General features: G+C 42.9%; 1 protein-coding gene across 1 annotated transcript; it reads left to right on the forward strand.

Annotated features, from left to right (window-relative positions):
* The first annotated feature begins 7,815 nt into the window (after positions 1–7,815).
* Positions 7,816–17,694, forward strand: LOC129826407 (phenylalanine--tRNA ligase alpha subunit-like). The gene is made up of 13 exons (XM_055887109.1): positions 7,816–8,007; positions 9,963–10,100; positions 10,310–10,408; positions 10,623–10,741; positions 11,652–11,744; positions 12,319–12,447; positions 12,565–12,680; positions 13,364–13,448; positions 13,997–14,096; positions 14,247–14,415; positions 15,039–15,116; positions 15,285–15,399; positions 17,059–17,694. Exons 1-13 carry the CDS (start codon positions 7,861–7,863, stop codon positions 17,162–17,164), a joined length of 1,494 nt encoding a protein of 497 aa, XP_055743084.1. The 5' UTR covers positions 7,816–7,860; the 3' UTR covers positions 17,165–17,694.
* The last annotated feature ends 1,776 nt before the right edge of the window (positions 17,695–19,470 follow it).

The following is a 19,470-nucleotide window of genomic DNA, read 5'->3' on the forward strand; positions in this document are numbered from 1 at the left end:
GTGTTTGTTCACATTTACAATGTTTACAAACATTGGAGAAAAACAAGTGCATATTTTGGGTTCTCACGTATTCTAGGTCAGAACCATCCAGAGTAGTGATGCTGTACGTGCGGGCAGCGATCGGTTGAAGAGCATGCATTTAGTTTTACTTGCATTTAAGAGCAGTTGGAGGCCACGGAAGCAGTGTTGTAAGGCATTGAAGCTTGTCTGGAGGTTTGTTGACACAGTGTCCAAAGAAGGGCCAGAAGTAAACAGAATGGTGTCGTCTGCGTAGAGGTGGATCAGAGAATCACCAGCAGCAAGAGCAACAGCATTGATGTATACAGAGAAAAGAGTCGTCCCGAGAATTGAACCCTGTGGCACCCCCATAGAGACTGCTAGAGGTCCGGACAACAGGCCCTCTGATTTGAAACACTGAACTCTATCTGAGAAGTAGTTGGTGAACCAGGCTAGGCAGTCATTTGAGAAACCAAGGCTGTTGAGTCTGCCGATAAGAATGTGGTGATTGACAGTCGAAAGCCTTGACCAAGTCAATGAATACGGCTGCACAGTATTGTCTCTTATCGGTGGCAGTTATGATATCGTTTAGGACCTTGAGCGTGGCTGAGGTGCACCCATGACCAGCTCGGAAACCAGATTGCATAGCGGAGAATGTACGGTGGGACTCGAAATGGTCGGTGATCTGTTTGTTAACTTTGTTTTCGAAGACCTTAGAAAGGCAGGGTAGGATAGAAATAGGTCTGTAGCAGTTTGGGTCTAGAGTTTCTCCCCCTTTGAAGAGGGGGATGACCACGGCAGCTTTCCAATCTTTGGGGATCTCAGACGATACGACAGAGAGGTTGAACAGGCTAGTAATAGGGATTGCAACAATTTCGGCAGATCATTTTAGAAAGAGAGGGTCCAGATTGTCTAGCTCGGCTGATTTGTAGGGGTCCAGATTTTGCTCCTCTTTCAGAACATCAGCTATATGGATTTGGGTGAAGGAGAAATGGGGGAGGCTTGGGCGTGTTGCTGTGGGGGGTGCAGGGCAGTTGACTGGGGTAGGGGTAGCCAGGTGGAAAGCATGGCCAGCCGTAGAAAAATGCTTATTGAAATTCTCATTTATCGGTGGTGACAGTGTTTCCTAGCCTCAGTGCAGTGGGCAGCTGGGAGGAGGTGCTCTTATTCTCCATGGACTTTAGTGTCCCAGAACTTTTTTGAGTTTGTGCTACAGGATGCAAATTTCTGTTTGAAAAAGCTAGCCTTAGCTTTCCTAACTGCTTGTGTATATTGGTTCCTAACTTCCCTGAAAAGTTGCATATTGTTAAGGGTTGCGTCAATTCAAATCTGGTATCAGGATAAAATGTGATTCAGAGTCACCGAATATACTTTAAGTATTTTTATTAAACTCAAGCGATAAATGGTAAATGCAATTTTCGTATATACGGGTTCACTGTATCACCACACAGGGTAAAGCAGAGAACTGCTAAAATGTGTACAAACAACAGTTATTATACTGTGATAGTAGTTCCAACCTGTCTGTTGGCCTATCACAGTAGAGGCTGAGCGTGGTTTAAACTTGCTCAGCCTATCGCAGGCGCTCAGGCTGGTCCCATCCTCTTGGAGCTCCTTGGTGTTCGACGCTGTTGCTGTGTAGATTACACTCCCACACCCTAGAGACTGAGGTCAGACAGTTTTGTAACACTGTTGGACTATTTGCACCTGCATAGAAAGCATATTGTTCCCGCTCAAGGTTAACCACAGCTTCTCAGCACACTGGGGCAAAATGTTACTTCCAGCACACACACACAGGCACCCAGGCACCCAGGCCAACAGTTGCTAATATTATATCACATGTGATATAGTATTGGGTTATAGCGCAATAAACACAGATCCTCACAATATCACGGGGGCTATTTGATGCTAATGCAGTACGCCACAGGATGTTTTTGTGCTGGTCAAGGGCAGTCAGGTCTGGAGTGAACCAAATTATATATATATATAAATAAATAAATGCATGTTGCAACTACAGATAGCCCCTTTAAGCCTATCAAAAGTGTGCAAGTTTGAGCATGTGTCCATTAGGCCTATGGAGTTTTGATTTTTTTTATCTGCATGAATTAGATTGAGCAATAAAAGCCCCACTTTTATTCCATCGGCTGGGATCCACACTATGCAGCTGTTGCAAGAGCACATTTTTCACTGGCTGTCCACTGGTTTCAAAAACAATGACTGATAGGCAGCTTGACCATTTGAATTCAACCATTATTGGGTTCAAATACACATTTCAACTTGTGAACACCCATCCACAGCAACCACAATCAGTAAGGCGTAAATAGATAAATGAGAGAGCAGCAGTGTGATTCACATCAATGAGCTATGTAGATATCAGAATCGCCTTAGACTACATCACTGCTGTCATCCTTACCTCCAAGTGTTTATTCAAATTGGATAATCTTTGAATGCCTACAGCAGTCACACCATTGGAAGACATAGCTTGGACTGTAGCCTGTGTCAAAGATTTTTTTCCACAAACATCCTTTCTGAATTTAAAAGTAATCCTCAATGTAATCATCTAGTTTAAAAAAAATATCTGTAATCTGATTCTAATATTTTTGCTGGTAACGTAACAAATTAGTTACCGTTTTTTGTAATCTCTTACATATAAAGGATTACATATAATCCGTGACTCCCCAACCCTGTTCAGATGTAGCCTGAATGAGGTGAACGTGGTGAATTGTGATGAAGTGTCATGCTCTGACAATTTAATCAGAAACCAGGATAACAACAGCTCATTGCCCTTACAACGCTGGGACAGCAGCATATGATCCAGCTCTTTGGTTTGCGACCAACTCCTACAAATGACATTACATTAAGTGTCAAACAGATTGGATGAATCTATGCATCAGGTACTTGATGAAGTGTTAAAATGTGTATCGATACAAAAAGGAAAAACACAGTTTATCAACTGATTCCTCAGAGTTGTCTGTGGAAATTGTTTGTGCCACAGCCCACTGAAAGCAGAAAAGCAATGGCATTACATGTCAAAATGTTTTATTTGATTAATACCATTTACAGCCTAACCAAAAGGCCTTTCCATTTGTGGTCAGCATACTCTGCTTACCCCAATTTGAGCTGATCTGGATGTCTCTCTCTTTCTGCTTCAGCACTGACTCAGTCTCGAGGAGCCACGGTGGGATGCCAGCTAGGTGTTTGTACCTACAGATGGTGGAGTGGAGACGGGCTCTGGTACCATCACCACATCAGGAATTACCTGCTCCGTCTTGATGTCTTTCGATGGAGTCAGAGGAAGCTTGGAAAAATGCTGGACTTTCAGGGTGATCATTTCTGCAACCACCAAACACCGTTCTATGTCTGCTATGAAGGTCTCAATTTTCTGGCTATTTTCTGGGGGAAACAACTTTGTATAATTGTCGTACAGCATGCCAGGCTTCTTGTCATTTGTGCAATGAATCTGGTGATACAGTTTTGTCAGATCTCACAAATGCTCTGCTCATATGAGCTCTTGACACGAAGCCCAGAACCAAGCTAAGCAGGTGTTCAACTACAGCTTGTTACAGAGTGAAGAGCTTTTGGTCTGTGATCTGTGCCTTAGGGTAGATCCTACCTACAAATCTGCAGAATATGTATTTGAGGACAAACTCATAGTTAATACCAATATCTGGACTCACTAAGACCATATCTTGAAGGACTAGTTTGTTCCCCCGGTGTACCAACAGTCTCTTATGGACATAAGTTACAAATTCTAAAACCTGCCTTGGTTCAAGACAGAGGTTGGCCATCGTTATTGTAGGAGTAATTGATACATATGTAGGTAGATATCACACTATTAAACAATAGACAGGTGTATACTAGAAAATAGGAGAAGAAGGCAGACGTGAGTGCATTTGCCATTCTGGTAAATACAGGAAACCAAAGATTAGCAGATGGCCAAAGTCATACGTGCTTTAAAGTGCATGTATGGAAAAAGCAGGACACCATTATGAAGAAAAAATTGACAGGAACGGCCATAAGTGCTTAGGGTAAAGGCCATAAGTGCTTAGGGCAAGATAGACATATATTAATTTTAGGGGACAAGGGGGTCCTGCCCCCATTATAATCTAATCAAGAGCGGATACAGGCGTTATTGGGCGTAGACAAGCAGGAAGCCTGAAATGAAGTATAATGGTGGCAGATGACCATAGGAGAAGTAATTTAATTAATGTATGTAATGATCTCATGTGTGTGGATGTGTATAAAGAGCGAACCAGTGCTCTGGGAAGGGGTGTGTTCCGCGGGACATTCCAGTTGGCTATACAATTGTAATAAAAGCATGTTTTGATTTCACAAGTTCTGATAAAGCGTTATATTTCTGAGATGATTTTCCACGACATTATGAACACTGTGACTCTTTAAAATAAATCTACCTTGCTCACAACACAATCAAGGAGCTGCCAGTCATACAAGTCTATGATTTAGTTTTTTTGGGTGTCATTGTATATCTGAATGTGCAAGAGAGAGACATTGCACCTCACAGTGTTTGAGTGAACCAGCAAGTCCTCATCTGTTGGAGTCCTATTCCTAGTAGCCTCCGATAAGAGTCTGAGGGTAGTGCTGACTGTTACATTGAGACTCCTGGGACCCTTAAACACATTCTTAACTTTAGCTGTGATCTCATCAGTAATGGTGTTGAGCAGGTGTGTGTCACCTGTGCTTAGTTGGTCAGTCAGGACTTTAGTAGTGCCAAACAGGTGCTCTAGCTTCCTGAGCATGTTTTGGACAATCTTCTCAGCTGTAGGTATGGAGAATTAGAGGTGCATTCAACAAGGCTTCCGTTTGCAAACCCTTGCGGCTAACTATATTTGTTTTCAATAGAGTTTGTTGAATGTTCTATTTCTGTTAGTTATTGGAAAAACTGATATGGATGCGGCAAGAAGAGCAGCTGTGCTTGCTGCAGCTAGAGCAATTGTGTATTTTTCAAATTTATTTTGGTCCCCATCTTATTGAAGCATTGCTTCCCCTACTAGCAGTTGCTAGTAGGGGATTCTAATTTGGAACCTTTGGGCTGCTAGACGTTTGCCTTACACTAAGGAACCATGACAGTTTACCAAAAGGCACCTAAAGGACTCTGACCATGAGAAACAATATTCTCTGGTCTGATGAAACTAAGATTGAACTCTTTGGCCTGAATGCCAAGCGTAACGTCTGGAGGAAACCTGGCACCATCCCTACGACGGTGAAGCATGGTGGTGACAGAATCATGCTGTGGGGATGTTTTTCAACGGGAGGGACTGGGAGACTAGTCAGAAATGAGGCAAAGATGAACGGAGCAAAGTACAGAGAGAGCTTTGATGAAAACCTGCTCCAGAGCGCTCAGGACCTCAGACTGGGATGAAGGTTCACCTACCAACCGGACAACAACCCTAAGCACACAACCAAGACAACGCAGGAGTGGCTTTGGGACACATCTCTGAATGTCCTTGAGTGGCCCAGCCATAGCCCGGACTGGAGCCCAATTGAACATCTCTGGAGAGACCTGAAAATAGCTGTGCAGCGATGCTCCCCATCCAACCTGACAGAGCTTGAGAAGATCTGCACAGAAGAATAGGAGAAACGTCATACCCAAGAAGACTGGAGGCTGTAATTGCTGCCAAAGGTGCTTCAACAAAGTACTGAGTAAAGGGTCTGAACACTTATGTAAAGTTCATATTTAAGTTTTAGGTTTTTAATACATTTGCAAAAATGTCCAAAACTGTTTTTGCTTTGTCATTATGGGGTATTGTGTGTAGATTGATGTGGAAAAATAACTATTTAATCCATTTTAGAATAAGGCTGTAACGTAACTAAATGTGGAAAAAGTCAAGGGGTCTGAATACTTTCCGAATGCACTGTCTATACTGCTTTGCGTGATGAACGCACAGCTTTCTTTCTGCATAGGTGTATTACAGTCAATTGAGCCAAATGTTCACAGAACAAAAATATAAATGCAACATGCAACCATTTCAAAGATTTTACTGAGTTACAGTTCATATAAGGAAATCATACAATTGAAATAAATGTATTAGGACCTAAATCTATGGATTTCACATGACTGAGAATAAAGATATGCATCTGTTGGTCACAGATGCCAACAAAAGAAAAAGTAGTGGCGTGGATTAGAAAACTATTCAGTATCTGCTGTGACCAACATTTTCCTCATGCAGCATGACACATATCCTTCGCGTAGAGTTGATCAGGCCTGTGGAATGTTGTCCCACTCCTTTTGAATGGCTGTGTGAAATTGCTGGATATTGGTGGGAACTGGACCATGCTGTCTTACACGTCGATCCAGAGCATCCAAAACTTGCTCAATGGGAAAATGGGACATTTTTAGCTTCCAGAAATGATGTACAGATCCTTGCAACATGGAGCTGTGCAATATCATGCTAACACATTAGGTGATGGCGGAAGATGAATAACACAAAAATGGGCCTCAGGATCTCACCACGATGTCTCTTTGCATTAAAACTGCCATCAATTGTGTTCATTGTACATAGCATATGCCTGCACATATTATAGCCCCACCGCCACCATGGGGCACTCTGTTCACATTGTTGACATCAGCAAACTGCCCGCCCACATGACGCTATCTGCCATCTGCCCGGTACAGTTGAAACTGTGATTCATCCATGAAGAGCACACTTCTCCAGCGTGCCAGTGTCCATCGAAGGTCAGCATTTGCTCACTGAAGTCAGTTCAAGACCATGTTGAGGACGATGAGCACGCAGATGAGCTTACCTTATCAGTCGCGCAAACCCACAGTTTCATGAGCTGTCTGTGTGGCTGGTCTCAGACAATCCCGCAGGTAAAGAAGCCGGATGTGGAGGTGTTGGGCTGCAGTTGTGGGGCCGTTTGGACGTACTGCCAAATTTTCTAAAATGACGGAGGTGGCTTATGGTAGAGAAATTAACATCCTGTTAACAGCTCTGGTGGACATTCCTGCACTCAGCAAGCCAATTGCACGGTCCCTCAAAACTTGAGACATCTGTGGCATTATGTTGTGTGACAAAACTGCACATTTTAGAGTGGCCTATTATTGTCACCAGCACAAGGTGCACCTGTGTAATGATCATGCATTTTAATCAGCTTCTTGATATGCCACACCTGTCAGGTAAATTGATTATCGTGGCAAAGAAAAATGCTCACTAACAGGGATGTAAACAAGTTTGTGTTCAAAATTTGAGCGAAATAAGCTTTTTCTCTGTATGGAACATTTCTGGGAACTTTAATTTCAGCTCATGAAACACGGGACCAACACTTGACATTTACATTATTTTATATTTGGTACAGCTATCCATCTGGATTTCCGTGTCTGTTTCCATTAGTACTTTTAGAATCTCTCAACAAGGAAGATGTGTAGTAATTTGCTTTTGTGTAAAGTAAAATTGTATTATATTTCTATTGAAATATTCGTTTCAGTTATAGGCAAACACGTTATAGCCCCCGTTCGTGGGACAATTCTGGTGTTGAGAGCCATTAAAACAACAGAATTGCAACTGTATGATCTTACATCCATTTAAACTTCACCTACCTACAGCAAGCACAATATTTCCAAGATATATCAGTTCAGTCATTCAACTATATCCATTCATGTGAAGTGCTAATCATTCTCATCCTCAGTCGCAATTCAGTCACTGTCAATACATTGCATGAAATGCAAGGGATAAATCAAGTGTGTAGTGGATTTGTTTTAATTCTTCAAGATATCAATGCAGGTATTAATTTTCGCTTGTTCTGGGGAGTTTACGGTATTTAAAAATACTGTCTCTTGTATTCCAGTACTTTCGACATATCCAATACTGAGCTCACTACCGGTCTCTTTTCGGCTTCGCTGTGACAAGCATGGCTGACACTGGTCTTGTAGAAACGCTTCTTCGGCGGGTGGAAAAGGTGGACGGTGGTCTCGACAGTCAGGATGTTGCGACCATTCTTGGTGTGGACCACCAAGCTATCGTCGGGGCTGTGAAGAGCCTACAGGCACTTGGTGATGTGAGTTTACCTGCCCGTCTTGAAGCGGAAGTCAAGCGACTGTCCACTTTGTTCATTCGGCGGAGAACTTAAGGACACAGCTGATGCTTAAACCGACTAGCAAAAACCTAAAACGGACCATTACCCTAACCCTAACCTAATTTTAATAAATTCTGTAATTAAATATCGGTTTGGGCGTCAAGCGTGTACTTATAGCATTTTTCTGTTCATTCTATGACGATGGGCGATTGGATAGGAAAGTGATGCAATAGGGACGTAAACGGGATCATGTTAGCCAGCCAGTTAGCAACCTTCTATTGTGAAGAATAAATCATTGTAGACCATGAATAAATACATAATTTAGCTACTCTTATTGAATACAGTGACAATGTTATTACACAGACTTGCATCCCTGTCAAGACATACAGAACAATGCAATGGTGACTACAATCCAAGGCAATGGTGACTGTTCAGTCTGATTGTTCAACTGCACTGCTAGTCAGCAAACTTGACTAAAAACTGTTAGACATTTTCAATATTAGCTTTTATTGAATCGTCATTAAGGCAATCTACCAACGTCTAATACACCTAGCTGGCTACTACTTGTATAGGATGGTAATTAATGGAAGCTTCTCTAATGTCAAACATGTAAAGTGTGGTGTACCGCAGGGCAGTTCTCCAGGCCCGCTACTCTTTTCTATTTTTACCAATGACCTGCCACTGGCATTAAACAAAGCATGTGTGTACATGTATGCTGATGATTCAATCATATACACATCAGCAACCACATCTAATGAAGTCACTGAAGCCCTTAACAAAGAGTTGCCGTCTGTTTTGGGATGGGTGGCCAGTAATAAACGGGTCCTCTAAAACTAAGAGCATTGTATTTGGTACAAATCATTCCTTAAGTGCTAGACCGCAGATGAATCTGGTAATGAATGGTGTGGCTGTTGAACAAGTTGAGGGGACTAAATTACTTGGCATTACCTTGGATTGTAAACTGGCATGGTCAAAACATATAGATTCAATGGTTGTAAAGATGGGGAGAAGTCTAGACGTAATAAAGAGATGCTCTGCTTTTTTGACACCACACTCCAAAAAGCAAGTTCTGCAGTCTTTAGTTTTGTCTAATCTTGATTATTGTCCAGTCGTGTGGTCCAGTGCAGCAAGGAAAAGCCAAGTTATGCTGCATTTGGCCCAGAACATAGCGGCACGTTTTGCTCTTAATTGTAATCAGAGGGCTGATATAAACACAATGTATGCCAGTCTCTCTTGGCTAAGAGTTGAGGAGAGACTGACTGCATCACTTCCTTTTATAAAAAACATGAATGTGTTGAAAATCCCAAATTGTTTGCATAGTCAACTTACACACAGCTCCGACACACACACTTATCCCACCAGACATGCCACCAGGGGTCATTTCAGTCCCCAAATCAGAACAAATTCAAGAAAGCGTAAAGTATTATATAGAGCCCTAATTGCATGGAACTTCCTTCCATCTCATATTGCTCAAATAAACAGCAAACCTGGTTTCAAAAAACAGACAAAGCAACGCCTCTCCCCTATCTGACCTAGATAGTTTGTGTGTATGCGTTGATATGTAGGCTACGTGTGCCTTTAAAAAGAAATGTATGTAGTTATTTTCTTGTCTATTGATGTTCTGTATAGTGTAATTCTGTATTCTGTTTTGTGTGGACCCCAGGAAGAGTAGCTGCTGCTTTTGCAACAGCTAATGGGGATCCTAATAAAATACGAAATACCAAAATGTCAACTTTGAGAAATTAGACCGAGTCAATAAATTGGGAGCTGTTATTGTCACTGGATCTAAAATGAGCCCATGGTAAATGTATAATGTGCAGTGATAGCTAATTCATGATGTGTACACCAATCAGACCTTGAGAAGATGACCAATGTGTGGTCCTCTGCCTCAAGGCTCCATTATGATTCTGATCATGGTTGTTTGTTTTCCTGCGCAGGTGATCTCAGCTGAGCAGCGCTCCTCAAAGCACTGGGAGCTGACTGGGGAAGGCTGTGAGATAGCCGAGCAGGGCAGCCATGAGGCCAGAGTCGTCAGCTCCATCCCAGAGGAAGGGATGCCTCAGAGTCAGCTCATGGTGAGAGGACCTGCAGGGTGCCTGGACAAATAATATGTACCATGATGTTATGTTTATTTGGATGAAAAACATCTGGCTGAAAAATAAAGAATTTAATTAAAGTTGATCTTTACATTGTGATTTTGTGTCATAGCAATATACAGTATATGCTCTCTACTTGGAGCATTGGGGCAGTGTTTACAGATTGTTTTGTCTCTATTTCTGTGTAGAAACTAGCCTTTGGGAAGGTGGGTTTCAGCAAGGCCATGTCCAACAAGTGGATCCGTCTGGACAAGGGCCACGAGGGCGGCCCCAGGATCTTCAAGACTGTGAGTTTATCTTCACATCTGACTTGGTGTGCTTTGTGATTGAGTGTGAGTGTTGCTTTTATAATGGAGAAAATAAGTATGACACACAAGCATCAATTTCACGTGTGTGTGTGTGTGTGTGTGTGTGTGTGTGTGTGTGTGTGTGTGTGTGTGTGTGTGTGTGTGTGTGTGTGTGTGTGTGTGTGTGTGTGTGTGTGTGTGTATATACACCCAGGTGGAGCGCTTAGAAGACTTGGTGAGGGACAAGTTGCTCCTGGTACAGAAAGGCCAGGCGTCTCAACTGGAGGAGAAGGAGAAGAATGAGCTGAAGAAACGCAAACTGCTCTCTGAAGTGTAAGAATCAGAACCGGTTGATAATATTTGACTACTGTGAAAATGTTTGTGAAATGTTAAGTATATGCCTAACTGATATCTACCAGTAGATGGCAATAGATGCCATTCAGCAGTACAACAGTGTTCAATCATCTGGCATCCAGGCATGTTCAGGATGTCCCAGTCACAACTAGCCTCAGCATAGTCTCATGCTGAGGATGTTCTCTGACTTGTTGACCCCTAAGTCTTTAGTTGATTAACAGCTGAGAAATGCAGGTTTGGATTAGAATATAAATGATGTCTTATATCATAGTTACATCCTACTTACATAATATTCACAGATCAGATGTGAGTCAATGTTATCGCCTTGTCTGAGTCGAGATGTCTAGTCCACCCAATGATATGAATACCCTAACATTGTGTTTATATACATTATTACTAAATGAATGCACCAGCTAAAGGACCACAAGTACTTTTCTGGGTCCAGTCAGTCAGGATCCCAGTGGTGAGGTTAATACTGTACCTGGTGAGACTGTTGGCTCCGTCGCTAGCTCAGGCCATTGTTCCCCGAGGTAGCTCTCTCTGTTTCTCGTTTGTCTCTGTCTGTCTGTGCCCTAAATGGCATGCTTCCAGCACCAGGTTTTGTTTGGTTTTAATATCATAAATGAACAGCAGTATGAGAACTCAACCCTGTGACGTTCCACGCGTCCAGAGTTTAGACGAATTGAGCTACAGATTGTTATTGTCTACTTCCTATTTGCTAAATAGTGTCCCAGGCCCTCACCACCACCACCACCACATGTTCCCATTCTCCAATGTTCCCCAAGATAACACCTCTTGTGGCCTTTGTGACTCATGTGATATAACACTTTCAAATGACCACATTTATGCAGTTTGAATGAGAATGATTATTTATTTCTGTGAATTTTAGGACGGTCAAGTCCTATTGGATCACAAAGGGTAGCTGTTTCAGCACCACCATCACCAAGCAGGAGACAGAGCTCACCCCAGAGATGATCGCTAGGTGAATCCTGCTCTGCTTTTCCTGTCAACTTTGTCATGGTCGCTCTATGATTGCTAAGATGGATGAGGGATTCCTCATTCTGTATCTCTAACCTGCATGCTGCTGCTGAGGACCCTGTCCTAAGGCAAATGTATGAAGTGGTTCATTCTCTCACAGTGATGTCTGTGTCATTTCTATTCATATCACTGCATGTTGTAGTCAAACTGGCAGTGTTTTCATTAGGTACCGCACATGATCCAATGAGTTTTGTTTTTACCTGGAAACTGCAGTCTCGCTCAAAATGCAGGTGATCTCTTGACCAAGCCTGGTTTTCATGTGAACAATTTGTTAGTTCTCGTAGTCCAAAATAGATTAATGAAAATGCACCTGGTATGCAATATCACATGAGGGGATTTGGCACAGAACTGTATTCAGGTGTCCCAAAAATTAAATTAGTGTTTTTGTTTATTTGCCTCCATGTTTTATCTGCACACAGACTTTGCTTGTGTTTGGCCATATACACGAATTAATTTGATGTTCTCTAGAACATATTATATGTTCTCCTCCAAATTGACCTTTCTCTGGACTGTGACAGTGGGAGCTGGAAGGAGAAGAAGTTCAAGCCTTATAACTTTGAGGCCATGGGTGTGGCCCCAGACTGTGGCCACCTGCATCCGCTCATGAAGGTCCGCACGCAGTTCAGACAGATCTTCCTGGAGATGGGGTCAGTCGCCTATCCTCTATTCTGCCCTTGCAGGACACCATCAGTATACCCTATATAACTAATGTACGGTAAGACTAAGTTCTAAGACCTGTGTGTACTCACTCCTGTCTCCTTCAGCTTCACTGAGATGCCCACCAACAACTTCATTGAGAGCTCCTTCTGGAACTTTGACTCCCTGTTTCAGCCCCAGCAGCACCCAGCCAGGGACCAACACGACACCTTCTTCCTGTCTGGTGAGCGACTGGGTGTCTCTGTGTGTCTGGACTTGATGCCCAGATAAGATGATAATGGTGCATTATCGATGATGCGCTGAAAGGGAAATCTGATTTCCTTTTTTTTTTACCCAATTTTCGTGGTATCCAATTGCTAGTAATTACTATCTTGTCTCATCGCTACAACTCCCGTACGGGCTCGGGAGAGACAAAGGTCGAAAGCCATGCGTCCTCCGAAACACAACCCAACCAAGCCGCACTGCTTCTTAACACAGCGCGCCTCCAACTCGGAAGCCAGCCGCACCAATGTGTCGGAGGAAACACTGTGCACCTGGCCCCCTTGGTTAGCGCGCACTGCGCCCGGCCCGCCACAGGAGTCGCTGGTGCGCGATGAGACAAGGATATCCCTACCGGCCAAACCCTCCCTAACCCGGACGACGTTGGCCAATTGTGCGTCGCCCCACGGACCTCCCGGTCGCGGCCGGCTGCGACAGAGCCTGGGCGCGAACCCAGAGTCTCTGGTGGCGCAGCTAGCGCTGCGATGCAGTGCCCTAGACCACTGCTCCGCCCGGGAGGCATTTCCCTCGCTAAAACAGACTAGATTTCCATCAGATATAACTAATCTGTTTTCATCATGTACCATCAGTATTATTTCCATTTAACTTACCGGTAACTGTGGCCCCTCCTATTATTATATTTCTCAGACCCAGCTCAGGCCCATGAGTTTCCCCAGGACTACCTGGAGAGAGTGAGGAAGGTCCATTCAGAGGGAGGCTTTGGATCACAGGGGTGAGAGCTAATCTTCCACACAAATGCATACGCATGGACTTACACACACATTCACCATGACCACAACATGTTTTATTAACCCATTTTTCCCCCCAATTTTGTGGTATCCAATTGGTAGTTACAGTCCTGTCCCATCGCTGTAACTCCCATAGGGACTCAGGAGAGGTGAAGGTCGAGAGCCATGGGTCCTCCAAAACACAACCCAACCAAGCTGCACTGCTTCTTGACACAATGCCCACTTAACCCGGAAGCCAGCCGCACCAATGTGTCGGAGGAAACACTGTACACCTGGTGACCGTGTCAGCGTGCATTGTGCCCGGCCTGCCACAGGAGTCGCTAGTGCGTAATGGGACAAGAACATCCCTGCCGGTCAAACACTCCCCTAACCCGGACAACGCTGGGCCAATTGTGCGCCGCCCCATGAGTCTCCTTGTCGCGGCCGGCTGTGACAGAGCCTGGACTTGAACCAGGATCTCTAGTGCCTTAGACCACTTCGCCACTCGGAAGGCCCAACATGTTCTATTTTTAACGCTGTCTGTGTTTGACAGGTACAAGTATGACTGGAAGATTGAGGAGGCTCAGAAGAACATCCTCCGTACTCACACCACAGCAGTCAGCGCTCGCATGCTGTATAAACTCGCTCAGCAGGTAACCCACTATCTATATTTGTTCATGCTGTCTTAGTATTTACTCAAATTAATTAGAAATCAATTGCATGAGGCTGATGTTACATTCTAACTGTGCAGCAATTGATCAACTCCTCTGTAACCATTTCAAATGTTCCTTTCTTTCTACCAGGAAAATTTCACCCCTGTCAAGTACTTTTCCATCGACAGAGTATTCCGTAATGAAACTCTGGATGCCACCCACTTGGCAGAGTTTCACCAGATTGAGGGAGTGGTGGCTGACTATGGCCTTACCCTGGGTGACCTTATGGGCATCCTTCATCAGTTTTTCAATAAACTAGGTGAGGGCTCTACCAGTCAGGGTTGGGGTCAATTCCACTCATTCAATTCACTCCCAGGAAATGTAATTCAATTCAAATTCGAGGTCAGTCTTTGAATTCAGAGATAATTCAATATTATCCTAAACAATTGCACAAATTCCAATTAGAAATTACATTTCTTCAGGCTTTCAGGCTGATCATGTCACTGTTCAGACAGCCTAGCTATACTGGAAATATCGGAATACAGGTTGAAATGATTAAAAACAAATCCTACAGTTTTATACTATATGCATTAATTCCATTAACTGGGAAATGTAAAAATATTGAATTCCAATTAAATTCCAAAGATTAAATGTTTTTACAATTCCATAACTTAAAAAATGTGAATGTAATTCAACGTACATTCTCATGAATGAGGGAATTCAAGAATTGAATTGGAATTTCAAATTAAATAGGAATTCACCCCCACCCTGCTTCCAGTACCTCGTTCTTTTTTTAAATTGTAATTTTTACAGTGGGTTCAGTTGTCCGTACTGAAGTGGCCTCTAATGCATCGTAATGCCTGTAGTACAACATGAGCTTGTTTCTCTATCTGTCAGATATAGTATTTCTGAGAAAGTAAATATATTTACAATTTTCTCCAGGAATCACCAAATTACGCTTTAAACCGGCCTACAATCCATACACCGAGCCGAGCATGGAAGTGTTCAGCTATCATGAAGGTACAGTTCTTGTGAATATCCTCAAACCATGGAATTTCTCATGTTTGTGTGATATGTGTGTGTGTATACGCCTTGGGCTTTTGTCTCACTCAAACCCAAAAGCCCATAGACAATGCAGTCCTATCTACACTGAATCCATCTTAAATTGTCCATTCCTGCTCTCTCCAGGGCTGAAGAAGTGGGTGGAGGTGGGGAACTCGGGGATGTTCAGGCCAGAGATGCTGCTGCCTATGGGGCTCCCTGAGGGGGTGACAGTCATCGCCTGGGGGCTGTCTCTGGAGAGGTGAGTCAATGATAAAGAAACACGTTATCCTCTTCAACTAGAACTGATCCTGGTGATGTAATGGAATTGACTGACCGACATTTGTCTAATGCAAGACCTATAATACACAACCCCTTCTGCCTGGCCTACCCCTCTTCAACATTCTCTGACCCCTGTCTCTAGGGCCGGGAATTGCCAGGGACCTCACGATACGATATCACCATACTTAGGTGCCGATACGATATGTAGTCTAAAACATTAGGAACACCTGCTCTTTCCATGACATAGACAAACCGTGTGAATCCAGGTGAAAGCTATGATCCCTTATTGATGTCACTTGTTAAATCCAATTCAAAGAGACAAGTTAAAGGATTTTGAAGCCTTGAGACAATTGCGACATGGATTGTGTATGTGTGCCATTCAGAGGGTGAATGGGCAAAACAAAAGATTTAAGTGCCTTAAACGGGGTAGGTACTAGGCGCAATGGTTTGAGTGTATCAAGAACAGCAACGCTGCTGTTTTTTTCATGGTCAACAGTTTCCTGTGTGTATCAAGAATGGTCCACCACCCAAAGGACATCCAGCCATTGTGGAAAGCATTGAAGTCAACATGGGCCAGCATCCCTGTGGAATGCTTTGGACACCTTGTAGAATTGAGGCTGTTCTGATGGCAAAAGGGGCGGTGCAACTTAATATTAGGAAGGTGTTCTTAATGTTTGTTATACTCAGTGTATGTCTGCTGCAGAGAGACAAGCGAGAGCATGAGAAAACAAGTTTTGATCAGTCAGGGAAATAAGTGCTGAACAAATGTTTGCTCACTATTTAAAAAGAAGATGGAGAACAAGCAATAGGCAGGTACAGCCAACTAGTGCTATCTAACGCTACCTAGAGTAGCAAAACCATTTATTTATTATTAATTACAAATAAACTTAGATATCGATATATCATCCCAAAATAATATCACAATATGTAACTGTATCTATCTCCCCCCCATCACTACCCACTCTTGGGCCAGCTATCTCACTGGAATTGACTCACATCCGCTCCATATCCCTTACCTTGACCTTAACCCTCTCATAACCAGATGCACAGTCTCAACTGTTAGTCTGCTTGAATGGAACATGGGATTTCAATAGGAAAATGTGTCCATAATGTGAAAATATACAATGTTATGCCTGTAATCCCAGTGTGATTTTCCATAGAGGGGTTAAAGGTGGACAGTAGTGTGGTCATGTCCCCAGATGTGCAGCCATGCTTCCAGTACACACCACCAGGCTGTTGGCCCACATGTCGACAGGTTTACTTCTGGATTGTTATATCTGAGCAAAGCGCATAAAACACCATATCGCCTAATGAGCCTAGAATAATGGTTTCCTCAGATGCAGGTCAGAACTGACCATTTAGATATATTTGTGCTCTACTGCGGGTACTTGAACCCTGGTGACACTGAGGACTTGTATCTATGAGAACAATCACTGTTAATGGCTATAGTCGGTGAGCTGGGAGGGACCATATCATCTACTCTGTGTAATCGCTCTCCTCCATCCCCTCTGTCCATACAGACCTTTGTCTCTATCACCTGTTTGTCCTCTCTTTCTATTTGCTGTCTTCCACCTCTCCTTATAATGTACTATGTCATCTTCCTAACACTCTTTCCTCTGCCCTTCTCTGTCTCCTTCAGGCCCACCATGATCAAGTATGGCATCAACAACATCCGTGAGCTGGTGGGACACAAGGTCAACCTACAGATGGTCTACGACAGCCCTGTGTGTCGACTGGACTCTTAGATTCTGTTCAGGCTTCCACTTGGACAGGCTTACATTACCATACACATCCCATCCAAGGCCCGTGTCATCAGGACCCCTTTGCTCATTAGTAACCATATGAACATTGAACAATCCCACGAACCCTTAATCTACCCTGGCCAGAGACTGCCAGAGAGACAGATCTGTCTGTTTAAGAGGGTGGGAAAGAGGACTTACTTTTCTCCTAATTTATGAAACAGTTATAATTCATAATTGGTCCTAATCAGCATCTATGCTTGTGCTGAGGGGTAGGTAGTGCTAGTACTGTGTCCTCTGCTGATGTGTGACCTACATCAGAGCATAAGGAACTTCACCAGTGAGTCTTTTTTAATTTAAACGTTAGAAAACTGCACAGCGGCTACCTTTGAGCTCCTATGAAATGAAATGCTTGTACAGTAAAGATGCTAACTTGAAGCCCTTTAGCCTTCCATACAAAACCAACCAACTATGTGCTGTGTCCACTCAGTTCATGAGACAATTTAGAAATAGTCAAATAAAGATGTTTGAAAGTAGCATGATTTACGTCGTCAGTCTAATGTAATCACCATTGGTAATGCTGAGCTTTTGTTATTCTATTCTGGCTGTGCCAGGTCCGGTTTTAAACCTGTCAGAAGAACATTCTTGTTTTCCTCAATCTTATTGTGGCTGGTGCGTAACATGGATTGGCGTGTTGAAGGATGTGTGCCAAGGTTTAACCCAGAGGATTTAGGAGTTATTTGTGTCATTCCAGTGAAGGTGGAATTACAAATCACCTTCATCGCCTCTAAGTCTCATGTCATCGTACACAGGGTAGATTTTTAGCTCTGTGTGCGCACAGGAGATAATTGGGTTAACACATTAGAGCACTTTGGTTGTAAGTGTAACCTAAAATAATTTGCTATGGTACTAAATAAAGAGTCAAGTCTATTTCTGTTAGTTTGTTTTAGGCAACGGCACATTGGATGTTTTTTGCTGGTAACCTAGTTCATCCCCAATCCCTGCAAGATTCTGAATAAATATGCTGTTATGAAGAGATGTTCTACACTCTACTGTTATGTATTAGTTACGTCTTCCGTAGTCTGAATCACAGAGACTGTACGTTGTAATGCAAATCAGTATCCTTCTGAGGAGCAATATTGAAGTTTGTATTTCAGCCATGCGTAATCACTTCACTGGATTAGCTTCTCCTGAATGAACCTGGCACAGCGACGCCGTGGTACATGCAAGTCTGCCTGAGCATCCTGTGCTGTCTTTAGACGCTTACATGGAGCTGAATTTCTGAATTCGGGAGTCTTTAAAAAAAAACTTGCATGCTATTGAAGCTGACTTGAGGGCCCATAATAGATGCTGTTGGAAGTTTGTGACAAAGAGAATGATGTTCCGATGTTGCGTGCTCTGCCAAGACTGGGAAATCCTGTGTCTGCTGCAATAATGGACAGACAGGATTAAAGGTTGTTTACTTAATCAATTGCAGGAACTCCTTAAGTCTTTCTGTTCAGCTAATCCTTCAACGTCTGGAAATAACATTTTAAACCGGAGTCTGGGAGTCCAGCTAAGGGTTCCCCAGAACAAAACAATATATAGACAGTACAGATCAAACAAGTTTCTCTGTAGAAGCTCTAATTCTAGTTGAAACATACTTTTGGATGCAGTTTTATCCTACCAGGTACTAACTATCCTAACTTCACAAAAGAGTCCTAACTATCTTCACAAGCACTGGGATAGAAAAATGCTTCATAGGTATTTGTATCCAGTTTTATATGCAAATTTAAATATATATTTTTATCCTGTGCAATCTGATACTGTGTGTTCCACTGCATCATATCATGTTTGCAGTTTCTAACTTGCAGTTTACATTACATACCCAAATCAATAATAACAACTGATGTAATAGCCATTTAGTTTGAACTTGGTACAAATATTTACTACTTCATTGAACATCTCAGCTTCGATGTGGTACTGTATAATTATAGTCCCTTTTCATGTTATGTAGATACAGACAGTAAAGTCAAATTCCTCAGTTGGCACAACCAGTGGACAAACCTATTAGCTGGTCCTTAATCGTGTTCACCCTCATACTCTCATTTCAACTACAAAGCCACATCTGGGAGTCATTTTGCACACAGTTCCACATATATCACCACGCATGCAATGCTTTGCATTGACCAGAAAATCTGACATTTCGTCAAGTCAATGATTAATACATTTAGGAGTTCATCAAAACATTATCTACCAAGTCCTGATAGACTTGCTGAAAGCTTTATTTAAAGTAGCTTAGTTAAGATCTAGCAATAATCAGTTCCCTTGTT

Source organism: Salvelinus fontinalis, chromosome 2 (assembly GCF_029448725.1).
Source record: "Salvelinus fontinalis isolate EN_2023a chromosome 2, ASM2944872v1, whole genome shotgun sequence".
In the NCBI taxonomy this organism is placed as follows: Eukaryota; Metazoa; Chordata; class Actinopteri; order Salmoniformes; family Salmonidae; genus Salvelinus; species Salvelinus fontinalis.